Raw genomic sequence first — 16,958 nt, forward strand, 5'->3', positions numbered from 1 at the left:
TAGTAGATTCTACAGAGACCTCTAATCCAGGAGACTCTAGACAGTAGTAGATTCTACAGAGACCTCTAATCCAGGAGACTCTAGACAGTAGTAGATTCTACAGAGACCTCTAATCCAGGAGACTCTAGACAGTAGTAGATTCTACAGAGACCTCTAATCCAGGAGACTCTAGACAGTAGTAGATTCTACAGAGACCTCTAATCCAGGAGACTCTAGACAGTAGTAGATTCTACAGAGACCTCAGAGACCTGTAATTCCAGAGACCTCTAATCCAGACAGTAGTAGATTCTACAGAGACCTCTAATCCAGGAGACTCTAGACAGTAGTAGATTCTACAGAGACCTCTAATCCAGAGACTCTAGACAGTAGTAGATTCTACAGAGACCTCTAATCCAGGAGACTCTAGACAGTAGTAGATTCTACAGAGACCTCTAATCCAGAGACTCTAGACAGTAGTAGATTCTACAGTAGAGACCTCTAGAGGAGACTCTAGACAGTAGTAGATTCTACAGAGACCTGTAATCCAGCTAGACAGTAGTAGATTCTACAGAGACCTCTAATCCAGGAGACGCTAGACAGTAGTAGATTCTACAGAGACCTGTAATCCAGAAGACTCTAGACAGCAGTAGATTCTACAGAGACCTCTAATCCAGGAGACTCTAGACAGTAGTAGAGACCTCTAATCAGAGACCTGTAATCCAGAGACCTCTAGACAGCAGTAGATTCTACAGAGACCTCTAATCCAGAGACTCTAGACAGTAGTAGATTCTACAGAGACCTCTAATCCAGGAGACTAGACAGTAGTAGATTCTACAGAGACCTCTAATCCAGCTAGACAGTAGTAGATTCTACAGAGACCTCTAATCCAGAGACTCTAGACAGTAGTAGATTCTACAGACTCTAGACAGTAGTATATTCTACAGAGACCTCTAATCCAGGAGACTCTAGACAGTAGTAGATTCTACAGAGACCTCTAATCCAGGAGACTCTAGACAGTAGTAGATTCTACAGAGACCTGTAATCCAGCTAGACAGTAGTAGATTCTACAGAGACCTCTAATCCAGGAGACTCTAGACAGTAGTAGATTCTACAGAGACCTCTAATCCAGGAGACTCTAGACAGTAGTAGATTCTACAGAGACCTCTAATCCAGGAGACTCTAGACAGTAGTAGATTCTACAGAGACCTCTAATCCAGAAGACTCTAGACAGTAGTAGATTCTACAGAGACCTCTAATCCAGGAGACTCTAGACAGACTACTCTAATCCAGGAGACTCTAGACAGTAGTAGATTCTACAGAGACCTCTAATCCAGGAGACTCTAGACAGTAGTAGATTCTACAGAGACCTCTAATCCAGGAGACTCTAGACAGTAGTAGATTCTACAGAGACCTCTAATCCAGGAGACCTCTAATCCAGACTCTAGACAGTAGTAGACAGTAGTAGATTCTACAGAGACCTCTAATCAGAGACCTGTAATAGATTCCCTCTAGGAGACTCTAGACAGTAGTAGATTCTACAGAGACCTGTAATCCAGGAGACTCTAGACAGTAGTAGATTCTACAGAGACCTGTAATCCAGAAGACTCTAGACAGCAGTAGATTCTACAGAGACCTGTAATCCAGCTAGACAGTAGTAGATTCTACAGAGACCTCTGATCCAGGAGACTCTAGACAGTAGTAGATTCTACAGAGACCTCTGATCCAGGAGACTCTAGACAGTAGTAGATTCTACAGAGACCTGTAATCCAGGAGACTCTAGACAGTAGTAGATTCTACAGAGACCTGTAATCCAGGAGACTCTAGACAGTAGTAGATTCTACAGAGACCTCTAATCCAGCTAGACAGTAGTAGATTCTACAGAGACCTCTAATCCAGGAGACACTAGACAGTAGTAGATTCTACAGAGACCTCTAATCCAGCTAGACAGTAGTAGATTCTACAGAGACCTCTAATCCAGGAGACACTAGACAGTAGTAGATTCTACAGAGACCTCTAATCCAGGAGACGCTAGACAGTAGTAGATTCTACAGAGACCTCTAATCCAGGAGACTCTAGACAGTAGTAGATTCTACAGAGACCTCTAATCCAGCTAGACAGTAGTAGATTCTACAGAGACCTCTAATCCAGGAGACTCTAGACAGTAGTAGATTCTACAGAGACCTCTAATCCAGGAGACTCTAGACAGTAGTAGATTCTACAGAGACCTCTAATCCAGGAGACTCTAGACAGTAGTAGATTCTACAGAGACCTCTAATCCAGGAGACTCTAGACAGTAGTAGATTCTACAGAGACCTCTAATCCAGAAGACAGTAGTAGATTCTACAGAGACCTCTAATCCAGGAGACGCTAGACAGTAGTAGATTCTACAGAGACCTCTAATCCAGGAGACTCTAGACAGTAGTAGATTCTACAGAGACCTGTAATCCAGGAGACTCTAGACAGTAGTTGATTCTACAGAGACCTCTAATCCAGGAGACTCTAGACAGTAGTAGATTCTACAGAGACCTGTAATCCAGGAGACTCTAGACAGTAGTAGATTCTACAGAGACCTGTAATCCAGGAGACTCTAGACAGTAGTAGATTCTACAGAGACCTCTAATCCAGGAGACACTGCTGTCTTTCGTCATCTTCGTACTGAAAGAGGAGCCAGAATACACAAGGAACCCAGAGTGTGTAAAGAGTTCTTGTTCTATCCTGTCTGTCTGCTGAGGCCTGGGACATTTATTCAACTGTGCATTTAATGACCTGGACAGACACTCCAAATCACTCAGACCTGACTGATTTATATGACGAGCACCACCTACAAAACAGCCCCTTATACATACTAAACTGAGGTATCAGTTTAAAAAATGGTTAATTGTTAATTTTATGACTGTTTCAGTTCATTTTTAATGAGGACACCTGTCAAATTTTATTTGAAGTGCACCACCTACATAATAACTTCTAAATCTCTTCATCTATCTTCCTCAGACCTGTCTACTTTATCCCTCTGTCCATCCTCCTCAGACCTGTCTACTTTAGGGCATACAAACAGTATGCAGTCAAACGTTTGAATACACCTACTCATTCAAGGGTTTTTTATTTTGACTATTTTCAAGACATCAAAACTATGAAATAACACGCATGAAATTGTCTAGATTCTTCAAAATAGACACTCTTTGCCTTCATGACATCTTTGCACACTCTTGGCATTCTCTCAACCAGCTTCACCTGGAATGTCTTGAAGAAGTTCCCACAAATGCTGAGCACTTGTTGGCTGCTTTTCCTTCACACTGCGGTCCAACTCATCCCAAACCATCTCAATATGGGTTGAGGTCGGGTGATTGTGGAGGCCAGGTCATCTGATGCAGCACTCCATCACTATCTTTCTTGGTCAAATAGCCCTTACACAGCCTGGAGGTGTGTGTTGGATCGTTGTCCTATCGAAAAAAAACAAATGATAGTCCCACTAAGCCCAAACCAGATGGGATGGCGTATCGCTGCAGAATGCTGTGGTAGACATGCTGGTTAAGTGTGTCTTAAGTTCTAAATAAATCAGACAGTGTCACCAGGAAAGCACCATAACACCTCCTCCTCCATGCTTCACAGTGTGAAATACACATGCAGAGATCATCCGTTCACCTACTCTGCGTCTCATAATGACACAGTGGTTGGAACCCCACATGCAGAGATCATCCGTTCACCTACTCTGCGTCTCATAATGACACAGTGGTTGGAACCCCACATGCAGAGATCATCCGTTCACCTACTCTGCGTCTCATAATGACACAGTGGTTGGAACCCCACATGCAGAGATCATCCGTTCACCTACTCTGCGTCTCATAATGACACAGTGGTTGGAACCCCACATGCAGAGATCATCCGTTCACCTACTCTGCGTCTCATAATGACACAGTGGTTGGAACCCCACATGCAGAGATCATCCGTTCACCTACTCTGCGTCTCATAATGACACAGTGGTTGGAACCCCACATGCAGAGATCATCCGTTCACCTACTCTGCGTCTCATAATGACACAGTGGTTGGAACCCCACATGCAGAGATCATCCGTTCACCTACTCTGCGTCTCATAATGACACAGTGGTTGGAACCCCACATGCAGAGATCATCCGTTTACCTACTCTGCGTCTCATAATGACACAGTGGTTGGAACCCCACATGCAGAGATCATCCGTTCACCTACTCTGCGTCTCATAATGACACAGTGGTTGGAACCCCACATGCAGAGATCATCCGTTCACCTACTCTGCGTCTCATAATGACACAGTGGTTGGAACCCCACATGCAGAGATCATCCGTTCACCTACTCTGCGTCTCATAATGACACAGTGGTTGGAACCCCACATGCAGAGATCATCCGTTCACCTACTCTGCGTCTCATAATGACACAGTGGTTGGAACCCCACATGCAGAGATCATCCGTTCACCTACTCTGCGTCTCATAATGACACAGTGGTTGGAACCCCACATGCAGAGATCATCCGTTCACCTACTCTGCGTCTCATAATGACACAGTGGTTGGAACCCCACATGCAGAGATCATCCGTTCACCTACTCTGCGTCTCATAATGACACAGTGGTTGGAACCCCACATGCAGAGATCATCCGTTCACCTACTCTGCGTCTCATAATGACATAGTGGTTGGATCCCCACATGCAGAGATCATCCGTTCACCTACTCTGCGTCTCATAATGACACAGTGGTTGGAACCCCACATGCAGAGATCATCCGTTCACCTACTCTGCGTCTCATAATGACACAGTGGTTGGAACCCCACATGCAGAGATCATCCGTTCACCTACTCTGCGTCTCATAATGACACAGTGGTTGGAACCCCACATGCAGAGATCATCCGTTAACCTACTCTGCGTCTCATAATGACACAGTGGTTGGATCCAAAACTCTCAATTTTGGACTCATCAGACCAAAGGACAGATTTCCACCGGTCTAATGTCCATTGCTTGTGTTTCTTGGCCCAAGCAAGTCTCTTCTTCTTATTGGTGTCCTTTAGTAGTGTTTTTCTTGCAGCAAATCAACCATGAAGGCCTGATTCACACAGTCTCCTGTGAACAGTTGATGTTGAGATGCGTCCGTTACTTGAACTCTGTGAAGCTTTTATTTGGGCTGCAATTTCTGAGGCTGGTAACTCTAATGAACTTATAATCCTCAGCAGCAGAGGTAACTCTGGGTCTTCCATTCCTGTGGTGGTCCTCATGAGAGACAGTTTCATCATAGCGCTTGATGGTTTTTGCGACTGCACTTTAAAAAGCTTTCAAACTTCTTGAAATTGACTGACCTTCATGTCTTAAAGTAATGATGGACTGTTTCTCTTTGCTTATTTGAGCTGTTCTTGCCATAATATGGACTTGGTCTTTTACCAAATATGGCTATCTTCTGTATACCACCACTACTTTGTCACAACACAACTGATTGGCTCAAACACAGTAAGAAGGAAAGAAATTCCAGAAATGACCTTAACAAGGCACACCTGTTAATTGAAATGCATTCCAGGTGACTACCTGGAGAGAATCCCTGCAGTGTGCAATGCTGTCATCAAGGCAAAGGGTAGCTCATTTGAAGAACATCAAATATATTTTGATTTAACACTTTTTTTGGTTACTACATGATTCCATATGTGTTCTGTCATAGTTTTGATGTCTTCACTATTATTCAACAATGTAGAAAATATATATATATATTTTTTAAACTGAAATGAGTAGGTGTATCCAAACTTATGTAGGTACAGTGCTTGTCATAAGGAAATCATAACACAATCCTAATTCATCCATTCACATCCTCCTCAGACCTGTCTGTCGGATGTCCTACCCACTAACACTTTATCTGAGGAGCAAAACCTCCTAGGTTACACAGAGGCTTCATAACACACTGATAATCCCTACACACTGCACTCATCAGCAGAATGCTCTGAATATCCTCCTTACATAACTTCAAATGAACCATTTTAAAATGAAGAATATAAAACAAGTGTAACTTATTGACTTCAAAAGGGAAGAAAAAAGAAAAAAAACAGCCAATACTGTGAGTCAGCATGCTGTTGTGTCACTGACTATCTCACATAACCACAGTTCAGAGGTCACCACACTGTTTGGTTGTTGTCACTTCCTCTTGGAGACAACTACCAAGAAACTGGAACATGTGCTACGAATTCACAATACATGTACATGCATGTCCTTCCTGAGAGAACATGGAGTACAGACCAGCGACCAAACAGCCAAAGCTGTGTTATAAGAGACTGTACAGGGGAGTGTGAGTGTGAGTGTGTGTGTGTGTGTGTGTGTGTACATAATGACATTTGTAATGTCTTTATTCTTTTGGAACATCTGTGAGTGTAATGTTTGTTGTTTTATTTCACTTTTGTATATTATCTATTTCACTTGCATTGGCAACTTTAACACATGTTTTCCATGCTAACAAAGCCCCTTGAATTGAGAGAGGGAGAGCGGTATGTCACTAGGCAACATAATTGTGTAGATACAGTTACAACACATAACGGAGAGAGAGAGAGAGAAGCTACACTACTGTATGTCAATAGCCTGACGTTGTGTTGTTCCACAGATAATGTAAGAATAGTCTACATTACTAGCTGTAGGCCTTATCTTTTCCTGAACATGTGTACTGTAGTTACAGCATAGAGGGGGAGAGGCTACAGTCTGTCAATAGCCCGACGTTGTGTTGTTCCACAGATAATGTAAGAATAGTCTACATTATTAGCTGTAGGCCTTATCTTTTCCTGAACATGTGTACTGTAGTTACAGCATATGATAGAGGGGGAGAGGCTACAGTCTGTCAATAGCCTGACGTTGTGTTGTTCGTTCCACAGGCTGCGTCTCCATGAAGGGAAGGTGGTTAAGGACCGCAGGCATCACCTGAGGACGTATCCCAACTGCTTTGTGGCCAAGGAGCTGATCGACTGGCTGCTGGAGCACAAGGAGGCGTCAGACAGAGACACGGCCATTAAGATCATGCAGAAACTCCTGGATCAAAGCATCATCCATCACGGTAGGGCCTTCTGACATGACCAGACACGTCTGGGCTGTGTTCATTAGGAACCAAATGGAAGTAAATGGACTGAAACGGGGAGAGATTTCCTGGACCTGTCCAATAAGAAATGCTCATTTTTTGTTTTCCATTGCTAAGCATTTGGTGATGGTGTGCCCTAATTAATACTCCTCTGAGATTGGGGTTTTCTGGGAACAGACAGATCCTGCTTCTCTACAGTCTTCAAATACAATTGTATTCGTCACGTGCGCCTCACAGGGAAATGCTTACTTACGAGCCCCTAACCAACAATGCAGTTTAGAAAAATACGGATAAGAATAAGAAATAAAAGTAACAAGTAATTAAAGAGCAGCAGTAAAATAACAATAACAAACCTGCTTCTCTACAGTCTTCTGACATGACTTCTATCTGGGTGTCATTCATCTCTACAGTCTTCTGACATGACTTCTATCTGGGTGTCATTCATCTCTACAGTCTTCTGACATGACTTCTATCTGGGTGTCATTCATCTCTACAGTCTTCTGACATGACTTCTATCTGGGTGTCATTCATCTCTACAGTCTTCTGACATGACTTCTATCTGGGTGTCATTCATCTCTACAGTCTTCTGACATGACTTCTATCTGACATTCATCTCTACAGTCTTCTGACATGACTTCTATCTGGGTGTCATTCATCTCTACAGTCTTCTGACATGACTTCTATCTGGGTGTCATTCATCTCTACAGTCTTCTGACATGACTTCTATCTGGGTGTCATTCATCTCTACAGTCTTCTGACATGACTTCTATCTGGGTGTCATTCATCTCTACAGTCTTCTGACATGACTTCTATCTGGGTGTCATTCTCTCTACAGTCTTCTGACATGACTTCTATCTGGTTGTCATTCATCTCTACAGTCTTCTGACATGACTTCTATCTGGGTGTCATTCATCTCTACAGTCTTCTGACATGACTTCTATCTGGTTGTCATTCATCTCTACAGTCTTCTGACATGACTTATATCTGGTTGTCATTCATCTCTACAGTCTTCTGACATGACTTCTATCTGGGTGTCATTCATCTCTACAGTCTTCTGACATGACTTCTATCTGGTTGTCATTCATCTCTACAGTCTTCTGACATGACTTCTATCTGGGTGTCATTCATCTCTACAGTCTTCTGACATGACTTCTATCTGGTTGTCATTCATCTCTACAGTCTTCTGACATGACTTCTATCTGGGTGTCATTCATCTCTACAGTCTTCTGACATGACTTCTATCTGGGTGTCATTCATCTCTACAGTCTTCTGACATGACTTCTATCTGGTGTCATTCATCTCTACAGTCTTCTGACATGACTTCTATCTGGGTGTCATTCATCTCTACAGTCTTCTGACATGACTTCTATCTGGGTGTCATTCATCTCTACAGTCTTCTGACATGACTTCTATCTGGGTGTCATTCATCTCTACAGTCTTCTGACATGACTTCTATCTGGGTGTCATCTCATCTCTGACAGTCTTCTGACATGACTTCTATCTGGGTGTCATTCATCATTCATCTACAGTCTTCTGACATGACTTCTATCTGGGTGTCATTCATCTCTACAGTCTTCTGACATGACTTCTATCTGGTTGTCATTCATCTCTACAGTCTTCTGACATGACTTCTATCTGGTTGTCATTCATCTCTACAGTCTTCTGACATGACTTCTATCTGGGTGTCATTCATCTCTACAGTCTTCTGACATGACTTCTATCTGGGTGTCATTCATCTCTACAGTCTTCTGACATGACTTCTATCTGGGTGTCATTCATCTCTACAGTCTTCTGACATGACTTCTATCTGGGTGTCATTCATCTCTACAGTCTTCTGACATGACTTCTATCTGGGTGTCATTCATCTCTACAGTCTTCTGACATGACTTCTATCTGGGTGTCATTCATCTCTACAGTCTTCTGACATGACTTCTATCTGGGTGTCATTCATCTCTACAGTCTTCTGACATGACTTCTATCTGGGTGTCATTCATCTCTACAGTCTTCTGACATGACTTCTATCTGGGTGTCATTCATCTCTACAGTCTTCTGACATGACTTCTATCTGGGTGTCATTCATCTCTACAGTCTTCTGACATGACTTCTATCTGGTTGTCAACAGAAAATGTTCTGCGTCAGGTTGTTTTGTTTTTCTGTATGCTGATAGTCCCTGCCTGTTTCAAACGTGGTTTTGTTTTGTTTTTCTGTATGCTGATAGTCCCTGCCTGTTTCAAACGTGGTTTTGTTTTGTTTTTCTGTATGCTGATAGTCCCTGCCTGTTTCAAACGTGGTTTTGTTTTGTTTTTCTGTATGCTGATAGTCCCTGCCTGTTTCAAACGTGGTTTTGTTTTGTTTAGTACCTAATGTTCTTCCATTTAAATGTAAAGAGATGAATCCTCTGTCTCTCTCCTCTCTCTGTCTCTCTCCTCTCTCTGTCTCTCTCCTCTCTCTGTCTCACTTTGTTTCTCTGTTTGTGTGGGGGGAAAAGAGGAGGCCATTAGCCGTTAGCTAACTCAGCTCTGTTTAGTGGGGGGAAAGAGTAGGCCATTAGCAGTTAGCTAACTCAGCTCTGTTTAGTGGGGGGAAAGAGTAGGCCATTAGCAGTTAGCTAACTCAGCTCTGTTTAGTGGGCTGTTAGTGTGGGGGAAAAGAGGCCATTAGCAGTTAGCTAACTCAGCTCTGTTTAGTGGGCTGTTAGTGGGGGAAAAGAGGAGGCCATTAGCAGTTAGCTAACTCAGCTCTGTTTAGTGGGCTGTTAGTGTGGGGGAAAAGAGGCCATTAGCAGTTAGCTAACTCAGCTCTGTTTAGTGGGCTGTTAGTGTGGGGGAAAAGAGGCCATTAGCAGTTAGCTAACTCAGCTCTGTTTAGTGGGCTGTTAGTGGGGGGAAAAGAGGAGGCCATTAGCAGTTAGCTAACTCAGCTCTGTTTAGTGGGCTGTTAGTGGGGGGAAAAGAGGAGGCCATTAGCAGTTAGCTAACTCAGCTCTGTTTAGTGGGCTGTTAGTGGGGGGAAAAGAGGAGGCCATTAGCAGTTAGCTAACTCAGCTCTGTTTAGTGGGCTGTTAGTGGGGGGAAAAGAGGAGGCCATTAGCAGTTAGCTAACTCAGCTCTGTTTAGTGGGCTGTCAGTGTGGGGGGAAAGAGGCCATTAGCAGTTAGCTAACTCAGCTCTGTTTAGTGGGCTGTTAGTGTGGGGGGAAAGAGGCCATTAGCAGTTAGCTAACTCAGCTCTGTTTAGTGGGCTGTCAGTGTGTGGGGGGGGAATATGACACAATTATCAGTTCACTAAATGTAAACAAACATTGTTCCTCTTTTTGTGTTGCAGTTTGTGACGAGCACAAGGAGTTCAAAGACATGAAACTGTTCTATCGCTTCAGGAAAGACGACGGGACGTTTCCGCTGGACAACGAAGCCAAGGTCTTCATGAGGGGACAACGGATATATGAAAAGTAGGTTCTCAATTCAATGAACCCAGAGTGGCTTTTTGTTCTGTTGATGGGAGGGAGAAATGTTATCCAGGGGGGAAAAACCAAGTAAAAAGCTTTCTCATTACAGCGAGTTCTTACTTGTTATATACAATCAATGAAATATGTTCTGAACAGTATTATTTTTAGGGTGTAGGCATCCTGTTTGTGTTGTTGTTACCAGTCTAGGACATGGTGTTGTTCAGCAGGCAGGCGAGAGTGGTTAGAGTCTAATAGTTTCCATAGAAACCCCCTCCTCAACCAGATAGATCTCGTTCAGTCACTCTGCCAGCTACAGTCATCTCTCTGTCTCTCTGTCTCTATGTCTCTCTGTCTCTCTGTCTCTCTGTCTCTCTGTCTCTCTGTCTCCCTGTCTCTATGTCTCCCTCTCTGTCTCTCTGTCTCTATGTCTCTATGTCTCCCTGTCTCTCTGTCTCTCTGTCTCTCTGTCTCTATGTCTCTCTGTCTCTCTGTCTCTCTGTCTCTCTGTCTCTCTGTCTCTCTGTCTCTCTGTCTCTCTGTCTCTCTGTCTCTCTGTCTCTCTGTCTCTCTGTCTCTCTGTCTCTCTGTCTCTCTGTCTCCCTGTCTCTCTGTCTCTCTGTCTCTCTGTCTCTCTGTCTCTCTGTCTCTCTGTCTCTCTGTCTCTCTGTCTCTCTGTCTCTCTGTCTCCCTGTCTCCCTGTCTCTCTGTCTCTCTGTCTCTCTGTCTCTCTGTCTGGTACAGACAACTAGCTATGAAGGATAAATACTGGAGTTTTGGTGCAGGTACAGACAACTAGCACAAAAATAATAGTGCGCTTATTATCAAAACAATTCGATATAATATTTCATCAAATGAATAATATCTCCCATTACTGCTAGACCAGTCTCTCTGTCTCTGAAGTTGGCTGTCTCCCAGACTCTTAGCTGAGTTGGCTGCATTACTGTCCAGACTGGGCATTAGCAAGGGGATGAGTTGGCTGCATTACTGCTAGACCAGACTCCAGGACATTAGCAAGGGGATAAATACTGGAGTTTTGACAGACTCCAGGACATTAGCAAAAAATAATGAGTTGGCTGCATTACTGCTAGACCAGACTCCAGGACATTAGCAAGGGGGATGAGTTGGCTGCATTACTGCTAGACCAGACTCCAGGACATTAACAAGGGGGATGAGTTGGCTGCATTACTGCTAGACCAGACTCCAGGACATTAACAAGGGGGATGAGTTGGCTGCATACTGCTAGACCAGACTCAAATTAGAATAATAGTTGGCTAAATCAAACCCAGACTCCAGGACATTAGCAAGGGGATGAGTTGGCTGCATTACTGCTAGACCAGACTCCAGGACATTAGCAAGGGGGATGAGTTGGCTGCATTACTGCTAGACCAGACTCCAGGACATTAGCAAGGGGGATGAGTTGGCTGCATTACTGCTAGACCAGACTCCAGGACATTAGCAAGGGGGATGAGTTGGCTGCATTACTGCTAGACCAGACTCCAGGACATTAGCAAGGGGCTGCATGAGTTGGCTGCATTACTGCTAGACCAGACTCCAGGACATTAGCAAGGGGGATGAGTTGGCTGCATTACTGCTAGACCAGACTCCAGGGGGGATGAGTTGGCTGCACATTAACAAGGGGGATGAGTTGGCTGCATTACTGCTAGACCAGACTCCAGGACATTAACAAGGGGGATGAGTTGGCTGCATTACTGCTAGACCAGACTCCAGGACATTAGCAATGGGGATGAGTTGGCTGCATTACTGCTAGACCAGACTCCAGGACATTAGCAAGGGGGATGAGTTGGCTGCATTACTGCTAGACCAGACTCCAGGACATTAGCAAGGGGGATGAGTTGGCTGCATTACTGCTAGACCAGACTCCAGGACATTAACAAGGGGGATGAGTTGGCTGCATTACTGCTAGACCAGACTCCAGGACATTAACAAGGGGGATGAGTTGGCTGCATTACTGCTAGACCAGACTCCAGGACATTAGCAATGGGGATGAGTTGGCTGCAAGGGGGATGAGTTGGCTGCATTACTGCTAGACCAGACTCCAGGACATTAGCAAGGGGGATGAGTTGGCTGCATTACTGCTAGACCAGACTCCAGGGCATTAGCAAGGGGGATGAGTTGGCTGCATTACTGCTAGACCAGACTCCAGGGCATTAGCAAGGGGACTCCAGGACATGAGTTGGCTGCATTACTGCTAGACCAGACTCAGGACATTAGCAAGGGGGATGAGTTGGCTGCATTACTGCTAGACCAGACTCCAGGACATTAGCAAGGGGGATGAGTTGGCTGCATTACTGCTAGACCAGACTCCAGGACATTAACAAGGGGGATGAGTTGGCTGCATTACTGCTAGACCAGACTCCAGGACATTAACAAGGGGGATGAGTTGGCTGCATTACTGCTAGACCAGACTCCAGGACATTAACAAGGGGGATGAGTTGGCTGCATTACTGCTAGACCAGACTCCAGGACATTAGCAGACAGAACATTCTAGCAGCATAGCAACATGCTGTTTGATTTGATATGCAATTTGTAGTTGGACCGTATCAAATGTAATTCATTCAGGGGGGTTTCTATGGAATGGACCTTTCCTGGTCTCTTTGTGTGTGTGTGTGTGTGTGTGTGTGTGTGTGTGTGTGTGTGTGTGTGTGTGTGTGTGTGTGTGTGTGTGTGTGTGTGTGTGACCAGGTAGACCAGTTGAGAACAAGTTCTCATTTACAACTGTAAATGGTAAAGCAAAGCAGTGCGACACAAACAACAACACACAGTTACACATGGAATAAACAAACATACAGTCAATAACACAATATAAAAAGTCTATATACAGTGTGTGCAAATGTAGTAAGGTTAGGGAGGTAAGGCAATAAATAGGCCATAGAGGCACAATAATGACAATTTAGCAATTAACACTGGAGTGATAGATGTGCAGATGATGATGTGCAAGTAGAGATACTGGGGTGCAAAAGGTAAATGCTTTGTTACAATGTGTTAACTGACAACTTAAATACTCCACTCATGACAGAGACAGTATGTTGAAATTCACCCTCAGGCATCTTGTATTGGCTGCTACTAACTAACTTACTACGCCGTAAGAATGCAAGTGTCTCTCTCTTTTAGTTTTTTCTTTATTTAAGGCTAGCCCCTCTTCTGTCTGCTCGGGCTGGCCTCCCTGCCCCCTCTCCTCGGGCTGGCCTCCCTGCCCCCTCTCCTCGGGCTGGCCTCCCTGCCCCCTCTCCTCGGGCTGGCCTCCCTGCCCCCTCTCCTCGGGCTGGCCTCCCTGCCCCCTCTCCTCGGGCTGGCCTCCCCCCCTGCCCCTGGCCTCCCTCCTCCCTCGGGCTGGCCTCCCTGCCCCCTCTCCTCGGGCTGGCCTCCCTGCCCCCTCTCCTTATGATGGTGCTGTGCTTTCATTACATTTTCAATTCAGATTGAATTTCACTAGGACATCATGACGTCCACCATTATGTTGTAAATTACACTTGTGATTGTAGTTTTACACGCCTGCAGAATGTAGGTCTAGTGCCTCTCTAGTTCGGTAATACTCTGTGACTGTGTCTGTGTTGTAGCTATCTGCCAGCTCCACAGCAACCTTCTTTGTGCCAGCTCCTGCTCCAGCCCCTGTGGTGGTTGAGCCAGCCTCCCCCTGAGGTGTGTGTGTGTGTGTGTGTGTGTGTGTGGCGTAACAGGAAGACAGGCAGGGCCAGTGTTGGGGTGTATTTATGTAGTCACCATGGTAGAGGGACACACAGCCTGGTTTAGTGGAAGTATGCAGGCTACACCTCACCAGACTAGAGACTCAAACAAGCACAGCTACAAACAAACTACCTGTGTGTGTCCTGGAATCCCAGGCCAAGTTCCCAGTACAGGAAGAGCTGTTGTATGGTTGTGCACAGTCTCGAAACAACGGGGAGGAAAAGTCAACAGGGACAATCTCCAGGCGATATTTAACCTCCTGGTTTGACTAGTGTCTTCCTGCCTGAACAACCAGAGTGAAGATCAACTTCAGTCCCTGGTTGTCTGGTAAATGGGCCTGTAGTGTTTAGAGGGTGGTGAAGGAACCCTTTTTTTAGAGAATCAACAAAGCAAACCTTTCCTTCTCACAACGAGCAGGGTGGCCTCGGCCCTGAGCCCAGACCTGTGTGGTGTTAATGGTGGCGACTGCGTCCTCGTTCCTCCTTCACAAGCAGTTTAACCATAATGCTTCCACTTGTCTCATTTGAAGGAGTTGTGACGTCTACAGTGGTAATTAAACATGGGGAAGTCTACAGTCTACAGTCTACAGTGGTAATTAAACATGGGGAAGTCTACAGTCTACAGGGGTAATTAAACATGGGGAAGTCTACAGGGGTAATTAGACATGGGGAAGTCTACAGGGGTAATTAGACATGGGGAAGTCTACAGTGGTAATTAGACATGGGGAAGTCTACAGGGGTAATTAAACATGGGGAAGTCTACAGTGGTAATTAGACATGGGGAAGTCTACAGTGGTAATTAAACATGGTGGAGTCTACAGGGGTAATTAAACATGGGGAAGTCTACAGGGATAATTAAACATGGGGAAGTCTACAGTGGTAATTAAACATGGGGAAGTCTACAGTCTACAGTGGTAATTAAACATGGGGAAGTCTACAGGGGTAATTAAACATGGGGAAGTCTACAGGGGTAATTAAACATGGGGAAGTCTACAGTGGTAATTAAACATGGGGAAGTCTACAGGGGTAATTAAACAGGGGGAAGTCTACAGGGGTAATTAAACAGGGGGAAGTCTACAGGGGTAATTAAACAGGGGGAAGTCTACAGGGGTAATTAAACATGGGGAAGTCTACAGGGGTAATTAAACATGGGGAAGTCTACAGTCTACAGTGGTAATTAAACATGGGGAAGTCTACAGTGGTAATTAAACATGGGGAAGTCTACAGGGGTAATTAAACATGGGGAAGTCTACAGGGGTAATTAAACATGGGGAAGTCTACAGTGGTAATTAAACATGGGGAAGTCTACAGGGGTAATTAAACATGGGGAAGTCTACAGGGGTAATTAGACATGGGGAAGTCTACAGTGGTAATTAAACATGGGGAAGTCTACAGGGGTAATTAAACAGGGGGAAGTCTACAGTGGTAATTAAACATGGGGAAGTCTACAGGGGTAATTAGACATGGGGAAGTCTACAGTGGTAATTAAACATGGGGAAGTCTACAGGGTAATTAAACAGGGGAAGTCTACAGTGGTAATTAAACATGGGGAAGTCTACAGGGGTAATTAAACAGGGGAAGTCTACAGTGGTAATTAAACATGGGGAAGTCTACAGTGGTAATTAAACAGGGGGAAGTCTACAGGGGTAATTAGACATGGGGAAGTCTACAGTGGTAATTAAACATGGGGAAGTCTACAGGGGTAATTAAACAGGGGAAGTCTACAGTGGTAATTAAACATGGGGAAGTCTACAGGGGTAATTAAACAGGGGGAAGTCTACAGGGGTAATTAAACATGGGGAAGTCTACAGGGGTAATTAAACATGGGGAAGTCTACAGTGGTAATTAAACATGGGGAAGTCTACAGGGGTAATTAAACAGGGGGAAGTCTACAGGGGTAATTAAACATGGGGAAGTCTACAGGGGTAATTAAACACTGGGAAGTCTACAGTGGTAATTAGACATGGGGAAGTCTACAGTGGTAATTAAACACTGGGAAGTCTACAGTCTACAGTGGTAATTAAACATGGGGAAGTCTACAGGGGTAATTAAACATGGGGGAAGTCTACAGTGGTAATTAAACATGGGGAAGTCTACAGTGGTAATTAAACAGGGAAGTCTACAGTGGTAATTAAACAGGGGGAAGTCTACAGGGGTAATTAGACATGGGGAAGTCTACAGTCTACAGTGGTAATTAAACACGGGGAAGTCTACAGTCTACAGTGGTAATTAAACACAGGGAAGTCTACAGTGGTAATTAAACATGGGGAAGTCTACAGTGGTAATTAAACATGGGGAAGTCTACAGTGGTAATTAAACACGGGGAAGTCTACAGTGGTAATTAAACACGGGGAAGTCTACAGGGGTAATTAAACACGGGGAAGTCTACAGGGGTAATTAAACACGGGGAAGTCTACAGGGGTAATTAAACATGGGGAAGTCTACAGTGGTAATTAAACATGGGGAAGTCTACAGGGGTAATTAAACATGGGGAAGTCTACAGTACACAGTGGTAATTAAACATGGGGAAGTCTACAGGGGTAATTAAACATGGGGAAGTCTACAGTGGTAATTAGACATGGGGAAGTCTACAGGGGTAATTAAACATGGGGAAGTCTACAGGGGTAATTCAACATGGGGAAGTCTACAGTGGTAATTAAACATGGGGAAGTCTACAGTGGTAATTAAACATGGGGAAGTCTACAGTCTACAGTGGTAATTAAACATGGGGAAGTCTACAGGGGTAATTAAACAGGGGGAAGTCTACA

General features: G+C 44.5%; 1 protein-coding gene across 2 annotated transcripts in view; it reads left to right on the forward strand.

The window, feature by feature from the left end:
- Positions 1–16,958, forward strand: part of deptor (DEP domain containing MTOR-interacting protein) — a 102,564-nt gene that overhangs the window by 10,208 nt on the left and 75,398 nt on the right. For both annotated transcript variants that reach the window (XM_065015984.1, XM_065015983.1), the window contains 2 exons: positions 6,843–7,021; positions 10,366–10,489. In XM_065015984.1, the coding sequence (XP_064872056.1) occupies positions 6,843–7,021; positions 10,366–10,489 (303 nt within the window). The remainder of the gene's footprint in view (positions 1–6,842; positions 7,022–10,365; positions 10,490–16,958) is intronic.

The sequence above is a fragment of the Oncorhynchus nerka genome, unplaced genomic scaffold (genome assembly GCF_034236695.1).
Source record: "Oncorhynchus nerka isolate Pitt River unplaced genomic scaffold, Oner_Uvic_2.0 unplaced_scaffold_1183, whole genome shotgun sequence".
Taxonomy (NCBI): Eukaryota; Metazoa; Chordata; class Actinopteri; order Salmoniformes; family Salmonidae; genus Oncorhynchus; species Oncorhynchus nerka.